Source organism: Salvelinus namaycush, unplaced genomic scaffold (assembly GCF_016432855.1).
Source record: "Salvelinus namaycush isolate Seneca unplaced genomic scaffold, SaNama_1.0 Scaffold123, whole genome shotgun sequence".
In the NCBI taxonomy this organism is placed as follows: Eukaryota; Metazoa; Chordata; class Actinopteri; order Salmoniformes; family Salmonidae; genus Salvelinus; species Salvelinus namaycush.
The window spans coordinates 353,160-376,340 of NW_024057931.1; the positions used below are offsets into that span (position 1 = coordinate 353,160).

The 23,181-nt window shown below is 47.9% G+C and overlaps 1 protein-coding gene across 1 annotated transcript in view; it reads left to right on the forward strand.

Moving 5' to 3' along the window:
* The window catches only part of LOC120036175 (ubiquitin carboxyl-terminal hydrolase 8-like), a 30,328-nt gene extending 9,107 nt beyond the window's left edge, over positions 1-21,221 (forward strand). Inside the window, exons 3-14 of the mRNA XM_038982650.1 lie at positions 2,285-2,429; positions 3,058-3,143; positions 3,400-3,529; positions 6,355-6,394; positions 8,158-8,329; positions 8,535-8,697; positions 9,144-9,285; positions 12,943-13,241; positions 13,893-14,378; positions 19,736-19,810; positions 20,060-20,358; positions 20,972-21,221. Of these exons, the coding sequence (XP_038838578.1) occupies positions 2,285-2,429; positions 3,058-3,143; positions 3,400-3,529; positions 6,355-6,394; positions 8,158-8,329; positions 8,535-8,697; positions 9,144-9,285; positions 12,943-13,241; positions 13,893-14,378; positions 19,736-19,810; positions 20,060-20,358; positions 20,972-21,206 (2,272 nt within the window). The 3' untranslated portion in view covers positions 21,207-21,221. The remainder of the gene's footprint in view (positions 1-2,284; positions 2,430-3,057; positions 3,144-3,399; positions 3,530-6,354; positions 6,395-8,157; positions 8,330-8,534; positions 8,698-9,143; positions 9,286-12,942; positions 13,242-13,892; positions 14,379-19,735; positions 19,811-20,059; positions 20,359-20,971) is intronic.
* Positions 21,222-23,181: the final 1,960 nt, after the last annotated feature.

The window sequence follows — 23,181 nt, forward strand, 5'->3', positions numbered from 1 at the left end:
GTTGTGAGCAGCCAGTGTCTGTATGGTCCTGGTAACAGGCCTGTTGTGAGCAGCCAGTGTCTGTATGGTCCTGGTAACAGGCCTGTTGTGAGCAGCCAGTGTCTGTATGGTCCTGGTAACAGGCCTGTTGTGAGCAGCCAGTGTCTGTATGGTCCTGGTAACAGGCCTGTTGTGAGCAGCCAGTGTCTGTATGGTCCTGGTAACAGGCCTGTTGTGAGCAGCCAGTGTCTGTATGGTCCTGGTAACAGGCTGTTGTGAGCAGCCAGTGTCTGTATGGTCCTGGTAACAGGCCTGTTGTGAGCAGCCAGTGTCTGTATGGTCCTGGTAACAGGCTGTTGTGAGCAGCCAGTGTCTGTATGGTCCTGGTAACAGGCCTGTTGTGGACAGCCAGTGTCTGTATGGTCCTGGTAACAGGCCTGTTGTGGACAGCCAGTGTCTGTATGGTCCTGGTAACAGGCCTGTTGTGAGCAGCCAGTGTATGTATGGTCCTGGTAACAGGCCTGTTGTGAGCAGCCAGTGTCTGTATGGTCCTGGTAACAGGCCTGTTGTGAGCAGCCAGTGTCTGTATGGTCCTGGTAACAGGCCTGTTGTGAGCAGCCAGTGTCTGTATGGTCCTGGTAACAGGCCTGTTGTGGACAGCCAGTGTCTGTATGGTCCTGGTAACAGGCCTGTTGTGAGCAGCCAGTGTCTGTATGGTCCTGGTAACAGGCCTGTTGTGGACAGCCAGTGTCTGTATGGTCCTGGTAACAGGCCTGTTGTGAGCAGCCAGTGTCTGTATGGTCCTGGTAACAGGCCTGTTGTGGACAGCCAGTGTCTGTATGGTCCTGGTAACAGGCTGTTGTGAGCAGCCAGTGTCTGTATGGTCCTGGTAACAGGCCTGTTGTGAGCAGCCAGTGTCTGTATGGTCCTGGTAACAGGCTGTTGTGAGCAGCCAGTGTCTGTATGGTCCTTGTAACAGGCCTGTTGTGAGCAGCCAGTGTCTGTATGGTCCTGGTAACAGGCTGTTGTGAGCAGCCAGTGTCTGTATGGTCCTGGTAACAGGCCTGTTGTGAGCAGCCAGTGTCTGTATGGTCCTGGTAACAGGCCTGTTGTGAGCAGCCAGTGTCTGTATGGTCCTGGTAACAGGCCTGTTGTGAGCAGCCAGTGTCTGTATGGTCCTGGTAACAGGCCTGTTGTGGACAGCCAGTGTCTGTATGGTCCTGGTAACAGGCCTGTTGTGAGCAGCCAGTGTCTGTATGGTCCTGGTAACAGGCCTGTTGTGAGCAGCCAGTGTCTGTATGGTCCTGGTAACAGGCCTGTTGTGAGCAGCCAGTGTCTGTATGGTCCTGGTAACAGGCTGTTGTGGAGCAGCCAGTGTCTGTATGGTCCTGGTAACAGGCCTGTTGTGGAGCAGCCAGTGTCTGTATGGTCCTGGTAACAGGCCTGTTGTGAGCAGCCAGTGTCTGTATGGTCCTGGTAACAGGCCTGTTGTGGACAGCCAGTGTCTGTATGGTCCTGGTAACAGGCCTGTTGTGAGCAGCCAGTGTCTGTATGGTCCTGGTAACAGGCCTGTTGTGAGCAGCCAGTGTCTGTATGGTCCTGGTAACAGGCCTGTTGTGAGCAGCCAGTGTCTGTATGGTCCTGGTAACAGGCCTGTTGTGAGCAGCCAGTGTCTGTATGGTCCTGGTAACAGGCCTGTTGTGGACAGCCAGTGTCTGTATGGTCCTGGTAACAGGCCTGTTGTGAGCAGCCAGTGTCTGTATGGTCCTGGTAACAGGCCTGTTGTGGACAGCCAGTGTCTGTATGGTCCTGGTAACAGGCCTGTTGTGAGCAGCCAGTGTCTGTATGGTCCTGGTAACAGGCCTGTTGTGAGCAGCCAGTGTCTGTATGGTCCTGGTAACAGGCCTGTTGTGGACAGCCAGTGTCTGTATGGTCCTGGTAACAGGCCTGTTGTGAGCAGCCAGTGTCTGTATGGTCCTGGTAACAGGCCTGTTGTGGACAGTCCAGTGTCTGTATGGTCCTGGTAACAGGCCTGTTGTGAGCAGCCAGTGTCTGTATGGTCCTGGTAACAGGCCTGTTGTGGACAGCCAGTGTCTGTATGGTCCTGGTAACAGGCCTGTTGTGAGCAGCCAGTGTCTGTATGGTCCTGGTAACAGGCCTGTTGTGGACAGCCAGTGTCTGTATGGTCCTGGTAACAGGCCTGTTGTGAGCAGCCAGTGTCTGTATGGTCCTGGTAGCTGGAGAATTGAACACAGGCCTGTTATGTCCAAGAGTGTACGGTAAATGTTCTATTGTGTTTTTGCAGCTATGTCCAGAGTGCCTGTAAGATCTTCAAGGCTGCGGAGGAGTGTCGTCTGGATGGAGACGAGGAGAGGGCCTATGTTCTCTACATGAAATACCTAACGGTTTATAATCTCATCAAGAAGAGGCCCGACTTCAAGCAGCAACAGGTACCAACCGTGGTCCATTAGTTCCCCCCCGTACCAAGATGTAGCCTTGTCGAAAACAAGTGTTTCTTATATGGACACGTTCAGGTTATAAACCCTCCCTGTTCTTCCATATGGTCCCTAGTGAATACGACACATGTTTTGCTACTCAGACCACAGAGAGGGTTCAAGCCATACGATATGTCTTAAAGGAGACTGGGAGCTCCCATCTCCCCATGTATTTTTCAGACTGTAGGAATGTAATGGGGAGACGTAGCATGTAGAGGGGAGAAGTAGTGGGTAAAGAGGGATTCAACCCCATGCCGACATGGGCTATGTGCTTGTAGACTGCAGAACTAGTGATGAGCCACACTCCCACACAGGACTGTTATGATACTGGCCATAGTGAGGGTTCCTACCGTGATGGCACGGTCTATTGATTTTCCGATTGGTTATAGAATAGTACTGTCTTAGTCGAAGTGGATGCTGCAGGTGTCACGTTAACCATCCATACTAAAGGTACTTTATTTTCGGTGACTTGTGAAATGTCATTCTGTTTGTCAAATGACACAGTGTATTGATTTTGGCTAGCTGTTTCTTCTGTTGTTGAGACCGCTGTCATCTGAAGCACCTTTCCTCTCTGTTGTCCCAGGAGTTTTTCCTGTCCCTGCTGGGGCCCAACAGCTTTAAAAAAGCCATAGAAGAAGCCGAGAAGCTCTCTGAAAGCCTTAAACTCAGGTGGGTGCCCTGGCTTCTGTGTTGTCGTCGGCATTTATTCACAGACATTACGTTCACTTTGTGCACTTTGTACTGGATGTTACTAAATCAACTGGTATTCTGTTGGCATAGGTTTTAGCTGCACTTCAATAGCCCTGAATGGTTGAAGGAGACCATTGACTTTGCCAAAGACGGAGATACGTTGATTTGAAGCTATAGAATCTCAGTCTAATGTTTCTACAGGTTACTGTTTCTGTTTTCCTGTGTGTGTGTTTAGGTACGAGGAAGTCGAGGTTCGCAAAAAACTTGAGGAGAAAGAGAGACAAGAGGAGAAGAAAAGGAGGGGGGATAAGACAGAGAAAGATGGAGGGAGGGCGTCTCCAAAAGGAGGGAAAGAGATCAAGAAGGTAGGTCCCTAAATGATAAATGATGACGAGGACACAACAGCTCTGACGAAGGCTGTGAGGTCGATACGTAAGCTCAGATAAGCAAGTGGTGCTGGAAAAGGACACGTCTGGGTTGGTCTTTTCTGTTAGGTCGTGATATAATGATTCCCACGAACATGAAACGAGTATGTTCACACATCTGAGTGTTTTTCCTGTGCAGATGAAAGTGGATCAATTTATTAATTTAAAAACAAAGTTTGGACCCAAAGGTTAATGTTTATTACACTGTAATAAATAGATTGTAATCCGCTTGAATTAACTCCAGTAACGTGTTCAATTGTTAACTTCTTACGGCTGATATCGGCTGAGATCCCGTTAAGGGGATCGACTTGACAACAGCCAGTGAAAGTGCAGGGAGCCGAATTCAAACCACAGAAATCTCATAATTAACATTCCTCAAACATACAAGTATTTTACACCATTTTAAAGATAAACTTGTTGTTAATCCCACCACAGTGTCCGATTTCAAAAAGGCTTTACGACGAAAGCACACCATCTGATTATGTTAGGTCAGTACCTAGTCACAGAAAAACAGCCATCACAAAAAGCAGAAATAGAGAAAATTAATCACTAACCTTTGATGATCTTCATCAGATGACACTCATAGGACTTCGTGTTACACAATACATGTATGTTTTGTTCGATAAAGTTCATATTTATATCCAAAAATCTTAGTTTACATTGGCGCGTTATGTTCAGTAATGCTTTGCCTCCAAAACATCCGGTGATTTTGCAGAGAACCACATCAATTTACAGAAATACTCATCATAAACTTTGATAAAAGATACAAGTGTTATACATGGAACTTTAGATAAACTTCTCCTTAATGCAACCGCTGTGTCAGATTTCTTAAAAAACTTTACGGAAAAAGCACACCATGCAATAATCTGAGTACGGCGCTCAGACACAAAAACAAGCCATACAGGTACCCACCATGTTGTGGAGTCAACAGAAGTCAGAAATAGCATTATAAATATTCACTTACCTTTGATGATCTTCATCAGAATGCACTCCCAGGAATCCCAGTTCCACAATAAATGTTTGTTTTGTTCGAGAAAGTCCATCATTTATGTCCAAATATCTCCTTTTTGTTCGCAGCGTTTAGTTCAAAAATCCAAATTCATGACGAGCAGGCCAGATGAAAAGTCTAAAAATTCCATTACAGTTCGTAGAAACATGTCAAACGATGTATAGAATCAATCTTTAGGATGTTTTTAACATAAATCTTCAATAATGTTTCAACTTTAGAAACGAAAAGGAACGCAGCTACCTCTCACGGGGGCGCGCCTGAGTGAGTTCATGGCACTCTGCCAGACACCTGGTTGAAAGAGCTCTCATTCCCTCATCCTTCACAGTAGAAGCCTGAAACAAGGTTCTAAAGACTGTTGACATCTAGTGGAAGCATTAGGAAGTGCAATATGACCCCATAGACACTGTATATTGGATAGGCAAACATACAAACCTCAGATTTCCCACTTCCTGGTTGGATTTTTTCTCAGGTTTTTGCCTGCGATATGAGTTCTATTATACTCACAGACATCATTCAAACAGTTTTAGAAACGTCAGAGTGTTTTCTATCCAAATCTACTAATAATATGCATATCTTAGCTTCTGGGCCTGAGTAGCAGGCAGTTTACTCTGGGCACCTTATTCATCCAAGCTACTCAATACTGCCCCCAGCCATAAGAAGTTAAATATAAATACATATGATATTAACACCTGAAGGACCCCTTAACAAATCAGAGTTTAGTGAAAGCCTGGTGAAGCATGTTTCTGTTCTGTGTGTTATTGAGGTGAATGTTTACATCCACCTGTCAGCACCAGTTGTTGACACCACCCCTGTCGACACCACCCCTGTCGACACCACCCCTGTCAGCACCACCCCTGTCAGCACCACCCCTGTCAGCACCAGTTGTCGACACCACCCCTGTCAGCACCACCCCTGTCAACACCACCCCTGTCAGCACCAGTTGTCGACACCACCCCTGTCAGCACCAGTTGTCGACACCACCCCTGTCAGCACCACCCCTGTCAACACCACCCCTGTCAGCACCAGTTGTCGACACCACCCCTGTCAGCACCACCCCTGTCAGCACCAGTTGTCGACAACACCCCTGTCAGCACCAGTTGTCGACACCACCCCTGTCAACACCACCCCTGTCAGCACCAGTTGTCGACACCACCCCTGTCAGCACCACCCCTGTCAGCACCAGTTGTCGACACCACCCCTGTCAGCACCAGTTGTCGACTCCACCCCTGTCAGCACCAGTTGTCGACACCACCCCTGTCAACACCACCCCTGTCAGCACCAGTTGTCGACACCACCCCTGTCAGCACCAGTTGTCGACACCATCCCTGTCAGCACCACCCCTGTCAGCACCAGTTGTCGACACCACCCCTGTCAGCACCAGTTGTCGACACCACCCCTGTCAGCACCAGTTGTCGACACCATCCCTGTCAGCACCACCCCTGTCAGCACCAGTTGTCGACTCCACCCCTGTCAGCACCAGTTGTCGACACCACCCCTGTCAGCACCAGTTGTCGACTCCACCCCTGTCAGCACCAGTTGTCGACACCACCCCTGTCAGCACCAGTTGTCAACACCACCCCTGTCGACACCACCCCTGTCAGCACCAGTTGTCGACTCCACCCCTGTCAGCACCAGTTGTCGACACCACCCCTGTCAGCACCAGTTGTCGACACCACCCCTGTCAGCACCAGTTGTTGTGGTTGAGAGTTGGTCCTTTAAGATGGGGGGGTCTCAGTTGTAATGTTCTGTGTTCTAGGTAAAAGAGCAGAAGGAGTTGAAAAATGGACCTTCAAAAGGTAAGGATGGTGACCAGCAAACTGACTCAAATGCTTTTTTTAAAGTTTAAGAATTTGAGGTAAAACGAAGTTATGACATGAATATAAGTTGTTTTACACAACAGGTTGATGTTTATTGATTTATCCATCTTTTTTTATCCCCTCCGTACCTACCTCCCTCTGTACCTCCCTCCCTCCGTACCTCCCTCCCTCCCTCCCTCCCTCCCTCCCTCCCTCCCTCCCTACCTCCCTCCCTCCCTCCGTACCTACCTCCCTCCCTCCCTCCGTACCTACCTCCCTCCGTACCTCCCTCCCTCCGTACCTACCTCCCTCCCTCCCTCCGTACTTACCTCCCTACCTCCCTCCCTCCGTACCTACCTCCCTCCCTCCGTACCTACCTCCCTCCCTTCCTCCGTACCTACCTCCCTCCCTCCCTCCCTCCGTACCTACCTCCCTCCCTCCCTCCCTCCGTACCTACCTCCCTCCCTCCCTCCCTCCGTACCTACCTCCCTCCCTCCGTACCTCCCTCCCTCCGTACCTACCTCCCTCCGTACGTACCTCCCTCCCTCCGTACCTCCCTCCCTCCCTCCGTACCTACCTCCCTACCTACCTCCCTCCCTCCCTCCCTCCCTCCGTACCTCCCTCCCTCCCTCCCTCCCTCCCTCCCTCCCTACCTCCCTCCCTCCCTCCGTACCTCCCTCCCTCCCTCCGTACCTCCCTCCCTCCCTCCCTCCGTACCTACCTCCCTCCCTCCCTCCCTCCGTACCTACCTCCCTCCCTCCCTCCCTCCGTACCTACCTCCCTCCCTACCTCCCTCCGTACCTACCTCCCTCCGTACCTACCTCCCTCCGTACCTACCTCCCTCCCTACCTCCCTCCGTACCTACCTCCCTCCCTCCCTCCCTCCCTACCTCCCTCCGTACCTACCTCCCTCCCTCCCTCCGTACCTCCCTCCCTCCGTACCTCCCTCTTTCCCTCCGTACCTACCTCCCTCCCTCCCTCCGTACCTCCCTCCCTCCCTACCTCCGTACCTCCCTCCGTACCTACCTCCCTCCGTACCTACCTCCCTCCCTACCTCCCTCCGTACCTACCTCCCTCCCTCCGTACCTCCCTCCCTCCCTCCGTACCTACCTCCCTCCCTCCCTACCTCCGTACCTCCCTCCGTACCTACCTCCCTCCCTCCCTCCGTACTTACCTCCCTCCCTCCCTCCGTACCTACCTCCCTCCCTCCGTACCTACCTCCCTCCCTCCCTCCCTCCGTACCTCCCTCCGTACCTACCTCCCTCGCTCCCTCCGTACTTACCTCCCTCCCTCCCTCCGTACCTCCCTCCCTCCCTCCGTACCTACCTCCCTCCCTCCCTCCGTACCTCCCTCCCTCCGTACCTACCTCCCTCGCTCCCTCCGTACTTACCTCCCTCCCTCCCTCCGTACCTACCTCCCTCCCTCCCTCCGTACCTACCTCCCTCCGTACCTACCTCCCTCCCTCCCTCCCTCCGTACCTACCTCCCTTCCCTCCCTCCGTACCTACCTCCCTTCCCTCCCTCCGTACCTACCTCCCTCCCTCCCTCCGTACCTACCTCCCTCCCTCCCTCCCTCCGTACTTACCTCCCTCCCTCCGTACCTACCTCCCTCCCTCCGTACCTCCCTCCCTCCCTCCCTCCCTCCCTCCCTCCCTCCGTACCTACCTACCTCCCTCCCTCCGTACCTACCTCCCTCCCTCCCTCCGTACCTACCTCCCTCCCTCCGTACTTACCTCCCTCCCTCCCTCCGTACCTACCTCCCTAGCTGCGGTGCCAGCAGGAGGGATCACAGCAGAGGGGTTGTTCAAGATGATGAGGGACCAGGCCATTACGGTCATTGTGATGGACGCTCGCTGCCTCCGAGACTTCCAGGACTCACAGATCCAGGTCCCCACCCAGACTGTCATCAGTGTCCCAGAGGAGGCGATCAACCCTGGGTACGGAGGGAGCAATGGATGGAGGGTTGTTACATGTATGGTTGATCCAGGTCTCCACTCTGAGCATACCCAAATAAATGTATTAAAAAAATACTAATAATCACTACGGGCTACAAGCTGTCTTCTCTGGGGCCACATTCAGCCCGTGGGCCGTGTGTTGTGCACCCCTGCTCAAGGGTAACGGGTCATTATTCTGTTCCCACAGCATCACAGTGAACCAGATAGAGGCCAATCTACCTGCTGCATCCAGAGAGACGTGGAAGAGACGGGGGTTCGTAGATTACATTGTCCTACTGGACTGGTTCAGCTCTGTTACTGACCTCAAACTGGGAACCACCTTACAAAGCCTCAAAGATGCTCTCTACAAGGTAACATAACATAGGAATGTGTGTTCCCTGCTATGCTTCCTCAGTCAGTGTGTTTCCATTGAGGTAATGTGTGTTTCCTCAGTCAGTGTGTTTCCATTGAGGTAATGTGTGTTTCCTCAGTCAGTGTGTTTCATTGAGGTAATGTGTGTTTCCATTGAGGTAATGTGTGTTTCCTCAGTCAGTGTGTTTCATTGAGGTAATGTGTGTTTCCTCAGTCAGTGTGTTTCATTGAGGTAATGTGTTTCCTCAGTCAGTGTGTTTCCATTGAGGTAATGTGTGTTTCCTCAGTCAGTGTGTTTCCATTGAGGTAATGTGTGTTTCCTCAGTCAGTGTGTTTCCATTGAGGTAATGTGTGTTTCCATTGAGGTAATGTGTGTTTCCATTGAGGTAATGTGTGTTTCCATTGAGGTAATGTGTGTTTCATTGAGGTAATGTGTGCTTCACAGTGGGACAGTACCACTATCCTGCGTAGTGAGCCCATGGTCCTGGAGGGAGGCTATGAGAGCTGGCTCCTCTTCTACCCCATGTACACATCCAACGCCAAAGTCAGACCGCCCCGAACACACAGCTACAGCACCCTCCCACAGCGTGAGTACCCCTAACCTTAACCCTCACCCTAACCCCCCGAACACACAGCTACAGCACCCTCCCACAGCGTGAGTACCCCTAACCTTAACCCTCACCCTAACCCCCCGAACACACAGCTACAGCACCCTCCCACAGCGTGAGTACCCCTAACCTTAACCCTCACCCTAACCCCCTGAACACACAGCTACAGCACCCTCCCACAGCGTGACTACCCCTAACCTTAACCCTCACCCTAACCCCCTGAACACACAGCTATAGCACCCTCCCACAGCATGAGTACCCCTAACCTTAACCCTCACCCTAACCCCCCGAACACACAACTATAACACCCTCTCACAGCGGACCACATTCACACATTTCTGTCTGTACCCGAAACACACCACAGCACTGAGCTATTCGCCGTTCAAGCAAGAAATCCAGCCGGTAGGACGCTGCCTGCAGAAATACAGCCGGTAGGACTCTGCAGAAATACAGCCGGTAGGACTCTGCAGAAATACAGCCGGTAGGACTCTACCTGCAGAAATACAGCCGGTATGACTCTGCAGAAATACAGCCGGTAGGACTCTGCCTGCAGAAATACAGCCGGTATGACTCTGCCTGTAGAAATACAGCCGGTATGACTCTGCAGGAATACAGCCGGTAGGACTCTGCCTGCAGAAATACAGCCGGTAGGACTCTGCCTGCAGAAATACAGCCGGTATGACTCTGCCTGCAGAAATACAGCCGGTATGACTCTGCCTGCAGAAATCCAGCCGGTAGGACGCTGCAGAAATCCAGCCGGTAGGACGCTGCAGAAATCCAGCCGGTAGGACTCTGCCTGCAGAAATACAGCCGGTAGGACGCTGCAGAAATACAGCCGGTATGACTCTGCCTGCAGAAATACAGCCGGTATGACTCTGCCTGCAGAAATACAGCCGGTATGACGCTGCCTGCTTGAACGGTGACTAGCTCAGAGACACATGAAACCATGACATGACCCCAGGAATCGATAGAACAGCAGTCAGAGATTCACAAATAGGATGTCAATCGTTCCTTTTTAAGTGTCTATGCTTCTTCAGCATGGTTCCATGTAGTGATGATGAGTTGATCCCACATTGTGTCAGTTAGGTCCGTTTTAACATGGTGTTCAACTTTGAGATCTCATTCACCCAGGGTAGGGTAGTTGTGTGTGTGTGTACAGGGGGAAGAAAGAGTATGTGAACCCTTTGGAAAAACCTGGATTTCTGCTTAAATTGGTCATAAAATTTGATCTGATCTTCATCTGAGTCACAACAAATAGACAAACACAGTGTGCTTAAACTAATAACACACAAATTCATGTCATTTTCATGCCATTTCCAGCTACAATAGTCATTTACAACATTGACAATGTCTACACTGTATTTCCGATCAACATCTGTTAACCATGTGTATGTGACCAATAACATCTGCTAACCATGTGTATGTGATCAATAACATCTGTTAACCATGTGTATGTGACCAATAACATCTGTTAACCATGTGACCAATAACCTCTGTTAACCATGTGTATGTGACCAATAACATCTGCTAACCATGTGTATGTGACCGATAACATCTGTTAACCATGTGTATGTGACCAATAACATCTGTTAACCATGTGTATGTGACCGATAACATCTGTTAACCATGTGTATGTGACCAATAACATCTGCTAACCATGTGTATGTGACCGATAACATCTGTTAACCATGTGTATGTGACCAATAACATCTGCTAACCATGTGTATGTGACCAATAACATCTGCTAACCATGTGTATGTGACCAATAACATCTACTAACCATGTGTATGTGACCGATAACATCTGCTAACCATGTGTATGTGATCAATAACATCTGCTAACCATGTGTATGTGACCAATAACATCTGCTAACCATGTGTATGTGACCAATAACATCTGCTAACCATGTGTATGTGACCGATAACATCTGCTAACCATGTGTATGTGATCAATAACATCTGCTGACCATGTGTATGTGACCGATAACATCTGTTAACCATGTGTATGTGACCAATAACATCTACTAACCATGTGTATGTGACCGATAACATCTGTTAACCATGTGTATGTGATCAATAACATCTGCTGACCATGTGTATGTGACCAATAACATCTGTTAACCATGTGTATGTGACCAATAACATCTGCTAACCATGTGTATGTGACCAATAACATCTGATAACCATGTGTCTGTGACCAATAACATCTGATAACCATGTGTCTGTGACCAATAACATCTGATAACCAATAACATCTGCTAACCATGTGTATGTGACCAATAACATCTGCTCACCATGTGTATGGGACCAATAACATCTGATAACCATGTGTCTGTGACCAATAACATCTGATAACCAATAACATCTGCTAACCATGTGTATGTGACCAATAACATCTGCTCACCATGTGTATGGGACCAATAACATCTGTTAACCATGTGTATGTGACCATTAACATGTGATAACTAATAACATCTGCTAACCATGTGTATGTGATCAATAACATCTGCTAACCATGTGTATGTGATCAATAACATCTGCTAACCATGTGTATGTGATCAATAACATGTGATAACTAATAACATCTGTTAACCATGTGTATGTGATCAATAACATCTGCTAACCATGTGTATGTGATCAATAACATCTGCTAACCATGTGTCTGTGATCAATAACATCTGCTAACCATGTGTATGTGACCAATAACATCTGTTAACCATGTGTATGTGACCAATAACATCTGTTAACCATGTGTATGTGACCAATAACATCTGTTAACCATGTGTATGTGATCAATAACATCTGCTGACCATGTGTATGTGACCAATAACATCTGTTAACCATGTGTATGTGACCAATAACATCTGTTAACCATGTGTATGTGACCAATAACATCTGTTAACCATGTGTATGTGACCAATAACATCTGTTAACCATGTGTATGTGATCAATAACATCTGTTAACCATGTGTCTGTGACCAATAACATCTGATAACCAATAACATCTGCTAACCATGTGACCAATAACATCTGTTAACCATGTGACCAATAACATCTGTTAACCATGTGACCAATAACATCTGTTAACCATGTGTATGTGACCAATAACATCTGCTAACCATGTGTATGTGATCAATAACATCTGTTAACCATGTGTATGTGACCAATAACATCTGTTAACCATGTGTATGTGACCAATAACATCTGCTAATCATGTGTATGTGACCAATAACATCTGATAACCATGTGTATGTGACCAATAACATCTGATAACCATGTGTATGTGACCAATAACATCTGATAACCATGTGTATGTGACCATTAACATCTGTTAACCATGTGACCAATAACATCTGATAACCATGTGTATGTGACCAATAACATCTGCTGACCATGTGTCTGTGACCAATAACATCTGCTCACCATGTGTCTGTGACCATTAACATGTGATTTGTTTGAGACCTCCGTTGGATTCAGTTAGCGAGCCAAACCATGACTTCACTAGTAGTTATTGTAGCATTACTTGTTATTGTAGCATTACTTGTTATTGTAGCATTACTTGTTATTGTAGCATTACTTGTTATTGTAGCATTACTTGTTATTGTAGCATTACTTGTTCATGTTTTCTGTTGAGCAGTGAACTTCAACTACCCGTCACTGGAGGAGCCCAAACCGCCAACCCCCCCTCCCCCCGAGCCGGACCCTGAACCCCAGGCTGCCCCTGCCTCCCTGGGTAGCGTACAGGTGAACGGTGCCCCCCTGGAGGATCTGACCCCCTCCCACCCTGAGACCCCCTCCACATGGACGGAGGCAGACGCCACAGACTCACCCCACACAGGGTTCACTCACCCTGGAGTAGACCACAGCAAGAAGGACCCTGGAGCCGGTCCAGGGACACCCAGCCAGCCTGGAGGGACAGCCAAGCACATCCCACAGGTAACTGCACGAGCTCATGCATTTGTTTGTTTTTTATAATTCATTCAATAAATATTTTGCTTTAAAATATATATAAAAGGATAGTTTAGCAAAATCACAAGATGACATTGGTTTCATTACCCTATAAGCAGTCTATGGACAAGGTATGACAGCAATCCACGGTTTTTGGTTTGGTTTCAAGTCATGGTATCCTTTATTTCAATTTTTCACACGTCCAAAGCATCTATAAGTAACTTTGATGAGCTACACAATCAATTTGAGATACTTTAGGTTGATTTGGACATGATGTGTGAAATGGTCATGTATTAGGTACTATGGCTTTCATTGGATTTGTGACACAAATCATAAAACCAAAGCGTTTGAAAACAGTGCCAGGGAAACTAAACTAAATCATGGATCGCTCTCATACCTTTATAGACTGCTTACAGGGTAAGGAAACCAGTTGTCATTTGGGTAAACTATCCCTTCAAATATATTTCAAGAGAACGGCACAATGAGACATTGGTGGCATTTTCCGAGTTCTCAATAGTTAAGAAAGGCTGTGTTAATGTCACCACTTTCATTTCTGCTTTTTATTGTTCTTCAAATGTCTAATTAAAAGCTTAATCATCCCTGTTTGTTACCCCCTCCTCCCGTTCCTCGCTTCCCCAGATCGACCGTACCAAGAAGCCATCAGTCAGAGTCTCAGACGGGTCTAAACCCCCCCTGGATGCCCTCCCCAGGGACCTGCCCCCCTCCTCCCAGAATGGCCCGTCTGTACCCCAACCCAACCGCTCGGTCAAACCGGCCTTTGACCCGTCGGTCCCGCTGACGGACGAGGAACGCGGTCAGATCCACACGGAGACGGCTGCTCTGATGGAGAAGGCCCGGAGAGAGCAGGAACAACGCACACAGGACCGCCACACCGAGGAGGAGTGGAGAGAGAGGGAACGCCGGGAGAACCAGGAGAAGGATAATGAGGAGACGGAGAAGAAGAAGAGGAAGGAGGAAGAGAACAGGACTCAGGAGAGGAAGAGGTTGGAGAGACAGAAGGCAGAGGAGGAGAACGGGGTTGGGGAGGAGCAAAGGGAGGATACGCCAACAAACGGTGCTTCTCTGGACTCGCCAGCTCCCAGCCGTGTCGTCACTGAGATTAAGGTCAGTGTCTCTGTCTATCTGTGGCTGCGTTCCGATTCTCTACTCTTCTCATAGAAGGCGTTCACGAGGAGGGAGTTTCCACCATCTTCCTCACACTAGTCCTTTTAAAACCATGAGGAGTGAACACTTTGAGATAATTATTTTATACATTTTTTATTATATATATTTTTTCTCCCCAATTGGGAGTTAGTCTTGTCTCATCGCTGCAACTCCTGTGCGTCCTCCGAAACACAACCAAGCCGCACTGATTCTTGACACAATGTCCGCTTAACCTGGAAGCCAGCCGCACCAATGTGTCGGAGGAAACACCGTACACCTGGTGACCGTGTCAGTGTGCACTGCGTCCGGCCCGCCACCAGAGTCGCTAGTGCGCGATGGCCAAACCCTCCCCTAACCCGGACGACGCTGGGCCAGTTGTTCTCCCGGTCGTGGCCGGCTGCGACTGAGCCTGGATTCGAACCCAGAATCTCAAGTGGCACAGATAGCACTGCAATGCAGTGCCTTAGACCACTGAGCCACTCCGGAGGCCAGTGTCTCTCAATGTTATACCCTGACTACACCGCTTGCGTCGCTAAATAAATTTAGAAATCTGTTATTCAATTATTTCACCCACACTGCTCGCGCGCGTCAACGAGCATCTGCGTTGCCAAGGGCTAAAATAGAAGTCAGTTCTATTTGTGACGCAGATCGCGCTGCAAGTCCTGCTTCTCCCATCTCCTCATTGGTTTATAGAAGCAGGTACCCACGTGCCATCTCCTCATTGGTTATACCCACGTGGGTGATTGAAAGACGAACTGTGTTGCCGGTTGTTGTGGTAATACTATGAAAGTTTAGATGCCGATCACCATATAAGTTCAAAGATGAAAAAGCCTGGAAGGAGGAGAGATGACTAGAAACAATTCAGTTGACCGTTTTATGTGTGGATTAATTGTCGGAGTAGAGGACCTTGTGCATCTCCTCCTCATGGACTGCACCAGATTTGCCAGTTCTTGCTGTGAGATGTTTCCCCACTCTTCCACCAAGGCACGTGCAAGTTCCCGGACATTTCTGGGGGGAATGGCCCTTGCCCTCACCCTCCGATCCAACACGTCCCAGACGTGCTCTATGGTATTGACATCCGGGCTCTTCGCTGGCCATGGCAGAACATTGACAATCCTGTCTTGCAGGAAATCACGCTCAGAACGAGCAGTATGTCTGGTGGCATTGTCATGCTGGAGGGTCATGTCAGGATGAGCCTGCAGGAAGGGTACCACATGAGGGAGGAGGATGTGTTCCCTGTAATGCACAGCTTTGAGATTGCCTGCGATGACAACAAGCTCAGTCCGATGATGCTGTGACACACCACCCTAGACCATGATGGACCCTCCACCTCCAAATCGATCCCGCTCCAGAGTACATCGATCCCGCTCCAGAGTACAGGCCTCGGTGTAACGCTCATTCCTTCGACGATAAACGCGGATCGTCAGTGAAGAGCACTTTTTGCTAGTCCGGTCTGGTCCAGCGACGGTGGGTTTGTGCCCGTAGGCGACGTTGTTGCCGGTGATGTCTGGTGGGGACCTGCCTTACAACAGGCCTACAAGCCCTCAGTCCAGCCTCTCTCAGCCTATTGCGGACAGTCTGAGCACAGATGGAGGGATTGTGCATTCCTGGTGTAACTCGGGCAGTTGTTGTTGCCATCCTGTACCTGTCCCGCAGGTGTGATGTTCGGATGTACTGATCCTGTGCAGGTGTTGTTACACATGGTCTGCCACTGCGAGGGCGGTCAGCTGTCCGTCCTGTTTCCCTGTAGCGCTGTCTTAGGCGTCTCACGGTACAGACATTGCAATTTATTGCCCTGGCCACATCTGCAGTCCTCATGCCTCCTTGCAGCATGCCTAAGGCACGTTCACGCAGATGAGCAGGGACCCTGGGCATCTTTCTTTTGGTGTTTTTTAGAGTCAGTAGAAAGGCCTCTTTAGTGTCCTAAGTTTTCATAACTGTGACCTTACTTGCCTACCGTCTGTAAGCTGTTAGTGTCTTAACAACCATTCCACAGGTGCATGTTCATTAATTGTTTATGGTTCATTGAACAAGAAATACAGTGTAGACATTGGCCAGCGTCCCGGAGTCGCCTTGTCACTGTTGACGTTGAGACTGTTGTTTTGCGGGTACTGTTTAATGAAGCTGCCAGTTGAGGACTTGTGAGGCGTCTGTTTCTCAAACTAGACACTCTAATGTACTTGTCCTCTTGCTCAGTTGTGCCCCGGGGCCTCCCACTCCTCTTTCTATTCTGGTTAGAGCCAGTTTGCGCTGTTCTGTGAAGGGAGTAGTACACAGCGTTGGACAAGATCTTCAGTTTCTTGGCAATTTCTCGCATGGAATAGCCTTCATTTCTCAGAACAAGAATAGGCTGACGAGTTTCAGAAGAAAGTGCTTTGTTTCTGGCCATTTTGAGCCAAACCCACAAATGCTGATACTCCAGATACTCAGCTAGTCTGAAGAAGGCCAGTTTTATTGCTTCTTTAATCACAGTTTTCAGCTGTGCTAACATAATTGCAAAAGGGTTTTCTAATGATCAATTAGCCTTTTAAAATGATACACTTGGATTAGCTAACACAACGTGCCATTGGAACACAGGAGTGATGGTTGCTGGTAATGGGCTTCTGTACACCTATGTAGATATTCCATTTCCAGCTACAATAGTCATTTACAACATTAACAATGTCTTCACTGTAGTTCTGATCAATTTGATGTTATTTTATTCTTTCAAAAAGGACATTTCTAAGTGACCCCAAACTTTTAAACAGTAGTGTATACACAGTTGAAGTCAGAAGTTTACATACACTTAGGTTGGAGTCATTAAAACTCGTTTTTCAACCACTCCACAAATTTCTTGTTAACAAACTATAGTTTTGGCAAGTTGGTTAGGACATGTACTTTGCATGACACAAGTCATTTTTCCAACTCCACCAACTTTAAGGACTTTTGGAGATCATTCCACATGAGCGGTGCCAAAAAACTTTAATCAGATTTACGTAACTCGGTGGAGATTGATCTCCAGGGTTAGCCATCCCTGAGTCCAGGTCTGGTAACTTGTACGTCTGAAGGTTACCAATGAGGTACGGTATGGCGGAAGTTTATGCAAGAGGGCTTTATAGCCAAAAAGAGCGCAATGCATCAAACTACGAGATTTCAAGGAGGGCCAGCCTACTTTCTCCGTCTGTCTGTGGCAGTGAGTCTCTGTTTCTGTGATGCTGAAAGAGGCACTAAGCATCTAACCATTTCTCCAAGTCTTTACTGTACCTTTCCAGCCCAACAACAGTAAGCCCATCCCATAGCCAACCCATCTCTTAATATAAACTCCATCCATCCATCTCACCCGTCTGATAATATCCACAATTTAATACTATCCATTAGCCACCAGTTAGTTAGTAGACTGTCCCCAATGACCAGCGGAAATCCCATCCCATGTGTAACCCATATCCTACTACAGTGGTTCTCAAACCTCTCCTCGGGGACCCCCAGCCGGTCCAAACCTCTCCTCGGGGACCCCCAGCCGGTCCAAACCTCTCCCCGGGGACCCCCAGCCGGTCCGAACCTCTCCTCGGGGACCCCCAGCCGGTCCGAACCTCTCCTCGGGGACCCCCAGCCGGTCCGAACCTCTCCTCGGGGACCCCCAGCCGGTCCGAACCTCTCCTCGGGGACCCCCAGCCGGTCCGAACCTCTCCTCGGGGACCCCCAGCCGGTTCGAACCTCTCCTCGGGGACCCCCAGCCGGTTCAAACCTCTCCTCGGGGACCCCCAGCCGGTCCAAACCTCTCCTCGGGGACCCCCAGCCGGTCCAAACCTCTCCTCAGGGACCCCCAGCCGGTTAATGTATTTGATCTATTCCAGAACTAGCACACCTGATTCAACTTGTCAACCAATAATCAGGCCCTTGACTAGGTGAATCAATCATCAGACCCTTGACTAGGTGAATCAATCATCAGGCCCTTGACTAGGCGAATCAATCATCAAGCCCTTGACTAGGTGAATCAATCATCAGGCCCTTGACTAGGCGAATCAATCCTCAGGCCCTTGACTAGGTGAATCAATCCTCAGGCCCTTGACTAGGTGAATCAATCCTCAGGCCCTTGACTAGGTGAATCAATCCTCAGGCCCTTGACTAGGTGAATCAATCCTCAGGCCCTTGACTAGGTGAATCAATCCTCAGGCCCTTGACTAGGTGAATCAATCCTCAGGCCCTTGACTAGGTGAATCAATCCTCAGGCCCTTGACTAGGTGAATCAATCATCAGGCCCTTGACTAGGTGAATCAATCATCAGGCCCTTGACTAGGTGAATCAATCATCAGGCCCTTGACTAGGCGAATCAATCATCAGGCCCTTGACTAGGCGAATCAATCATCAGACCCTTGACTAGGTGAATCAATCATCAGAACCTTGACTAGGCGAATCAATCATCAGACCCTTGACTAGGTGAATCAATCATCAGACCCTTGACTAGGTGAATCAACCATCAGGCCCTTGACTAGGCGAATCAACCATCAGGCCCTTGACTAGGCGAATCAATCATCAGGCCCTTGACTAGGCGAATCAATCATCAGGCCCTTGACTAGGTGAATCAATCATCAGGCCCTTGACTAGGTGAATCAATCATCAGGCCCTTGACTAGGTGAATCAATCATCAGGCCCTTGACTAGGTGAATCAGGTGAGATAGTTTAGGGTTACATTTGTGACACACCTGGGGGGTTCCTGAGGAGAGATTTGGAGAACCACTGTCCTAATATACAGCCCATCAATCTCACTGATACCCATAAAGCTAATCTGCATAGTCAAATGATGTGAGCTGCACTGTGTTGTGTCCCTCCCAAACCCCAGGCTCCATCCCCCCTGAAGCTTAGTGGTGATGTAAAGAGGAGCCATCAGCCTGGGATGTTAAAGCATAGAACAGTTGATGACTATGTCATACCCAAGGTATATAATCAACACTCTAAACCACCACATCGTTATGGCATGTTGTTGTTTTAGAAAAAGCTTCAGTATTTTTTTATTTTATTTATTAGTTATTTCCGCCTCCAGAGTGCATGTTCTCGACCGCTCTTGGAAATGGTGGGACACAAATGGCACTTGGGACGTTTGATCCCCAAGTTTTGCGATTTTTCTTTTCTTTTTTTTGTTGTTCTACCATCGCCTGCCGGGAACATTCTAGTGAAGCAACAGGAGAACCCTGCATTTCAATACTACCGCTAGCTACCCCCCTTTGACTGAGCAGAATTCTCCTTACATTGGCTGCGCTCTATACACTGTGTGTGTGTGTGTGTGTGTGTAACGTGTGTAATGTGTGTGTAACGTATGTAATGTGTGTGTTGTCCCACAGCGGGAGCTCCTAACCAGAGCCAGGAGTGAGGAGATGGGGAGGAGTGTACCAGGCCTGCCTGATGGCTGGATGAAGGTAAAACAAACACTAAACTGACATCAAACTGTTTCACCTTTTAGTTTCTTGATGTTTAAAGAGAACTGCTAAGTAGCCAGCAAGGGGAAAGCATTGACGTGTACATATTCTATCAGTGTAATGGTAAACTACATTGCATGCAAATACGATGGAGAATGTTTTCACACACAACCATCAGTTGTGAGAAAAAGAAAATGGAGAACGAAAGAAAGAAACTCTCCCCTCTCCTCTCTATCCTCTCTCCACCAGTTCTTGGACACGGTAACCGGTACCTACCGTTACTACCATTCCCCAACCAACCGGGTGGACTGCTACCCCCCTGAGGTCAGCGTACCCCAGACGCCCCCCTCCACCCCTCCTACGGCCAAACAGAAGCAGCCCCGCCCCGCTGAGCCAGACCAGACCATGGACCGCGACCAGGAGCAGTCCAAACTGAAACGTTCCTACTCTTCTCCGGACATCAGCCAGGACCTGAGGGAGGAGGGGCTAAAGAAGGTTACCGCCCCTATAACTGCAGCCACGCGCCCAACCTTTAACAGGGAGACCAAGTAGGTGACATCATCGTCACATGGATGGGCCTGGTCAATATATACGTTTCACTCACTCTGACTAAGCCTAATACTGGACTAAAAAGCTATTTTTCAATGAAGAATATGTTTTTAAGTCCTGGGGTGTATTCATTAGTTGGATTCCGTTGTAAAGCGTTTTGTCTTATTAAAAACATTTTGCAACGGAAACCATTTACCGTTTTACTCTAGGAACCAAACGGAAGCCAACAGAGAAAACAGAACGAAACTGGGAGGGACCTAGCTGAATTTATCCAATCGAAACAGTTTCTGTTACAAAATGTTTTGCAACAGACAACGTTTTGCAATGGAATCCGACTAATGAATACACCCCTGGACTACACTTAATCTGAGTCTGGAGTTAAAATCTGCCCTTGGACTAAGTTGCATTTAAATGTTTCTAGATCATTTGGATTCATGGATATGATAAAAAATACTATTGGATTATAACAAAACTTGATTTATAAGGTTTGTGTCTCCATAAGTATTTAATCCACATTTCTGGATGAAAGTTGATGACGTCACAGTAGCTATCTGTTTTATAATCCAGTTTATTTGACTGTACTGTTTGTAACTTGTCACATCCCTCTCCCAGACCATCCACTGCTAGCGTCTACACCAAGGTGGAGATCGCCCGTCCGTCTGCGGCTAAGATCCGTAACCTGAACCCTGTGTTCGGCGGTCTGGGCGCCTCGCTCACCGGCCTGCGTAACCTAGGTAACACCTGCTACATGAACTCCATCCTGCAGTGTCTCTGCAACACGCCGGCCATGGTGGACTACTTCAACAAGAACCTCTATCAGGAGGATATCAACAGGTCAGTCGTGTAGTGGTAATGATAATGTAGTCACGATAATGTAGTGGTTTATAATGTAACACACCGGCCATGGTGGACTACTTCAACAAGAACCTCTATCAGGAGGATATCAACAGGTCAGTCGTGTAGTGGTAATGATAATGTAGTAATGATAATGTAGTGGTTTATAATGTAACACACCGGCCATGGTGACTACTTCAACAAGAACCTCTATCAGGAGGATATCAACAGGTCAGTCGTGTAGTGGTAATGATAATGTAGTCACGATAATGTAGTGGTTTATAATGTAACACACCGGCCATGGTGGACTACTTCAACAAGAACCTCTATCAGGAGGATATCAACAGGTCAGTCGTGTAGTGGTAATGATAATGTAGTCACGATAATGTAGTGGTTTATAATGTAACACACCGGCCATGGTGGACTACTTCAACAAGAACCTCTATCAGGAGGATATCAACAGGTCAGTCGTGTAGTGGTAATGATAATGTAGTCACGATAATGTAGTGGTTTATAATGTAACACACCGGCCATGGTGGACTACTTCAACAAGAACCTCTATCAGGAGGATATCAACAGGTCAGTCGTGTAGTGGTAATGATAATGTAGTCACGATAATGTAGTGGTTTATAATGTAACACACCGGCCATGGTGGACTACTTCAACAAGAACCTCTATCAGGAGGATATCAACAGGTCAGTCGTGTAGTGGTAATGATAATGTAGTTATGATAATGTAGTGGTTTATAATGTAACACACCGGCCATGGTGACTACTTCAACAAGAACCTCTATCAGGAGGATATCAACAGGTCAGTCATGTAGTGGTAATGATAATGTAGTAACGATAATGTAGGGGTTTATAATGTAACACACCGGCCATGGTGGACTACTTCAACAAGAACCTCTATCAGGAGGATATCAACAGGTCAGTCGTGTAGTGGTAATGATAATGTAGTAATGATAATGTAGTGGTTTATAATGTAACACACCGGCCATGGTGAACTACTTCAACAAGAACCTCTATCAGGAGGATATCAACAGGTCAGTCGTGTAGTGGTAATGATAATGTAGTGGTTTTATAATGTAACACACCGGCCATGGTGGACTACTTCAACAAGAACCTCTATCAGGAGGATATCAACAGGTCAGTCGTGTAGTGGTAATGATAATGTAGTTATGATAATGTAGTGGTTTATAATGTAACACACCGGCCATGGTGGACTACTTCAACAATAACCTCTATCAGGAGGATATCAACAGGTCAGTCGTGTAGTGGTAATGATAATGTAGTAATGATAATGTAGTGGTTTATAATGTAACACGCCGGCCATGGTGGACTACTTCAACAAGAACCTCTATCAGGAGGATATCAACAGGTCAGTCGTGTAGTGGTAATGATAATGTAGTAATAGATAATGTAGGGGTTTATAATAATGTAACACAGACACGGCCATGGGTGGACTACTGCATTCAACAAGAAACCTCTATCAGTAGGATTCACCAGGTCAGTCGTGTAGTGGTAATGATAATGTAGTAATTATAATGTAGGGTTTATAATGTAACACACCGCCAATGTGACTACTTCACAAGAACCTCTATCAGGAGGATATCAACAGGTCCAGTCGTGTATGGTAATGATAATGTCGTCATGATATTGTAGTGGTTTATAATGTAACACACACTCGGCCATGGTGGACTACTTCAACAAGAACCTCTAATCGGAGGATATCAACAGTTCAGTCGTGTAGTGGTAATGAAAATGTAGTCACGATATGTAGTGGTTTATAATGTAACAACAAACCGGCCATGGTGGACTACTTCAACAAGAACCTCTATCAGGAGATATCAACAGGTCAGTCCCGTGTAGTGGTTAATGATAATGTAGTAATGATAATGTATTGGTTTATAATGTAACACCACCGGACCATGTGACTAGACGTCAGAACAAGAACCTCTATCAGAGATAATCAACAGGTCAGTCATGTGT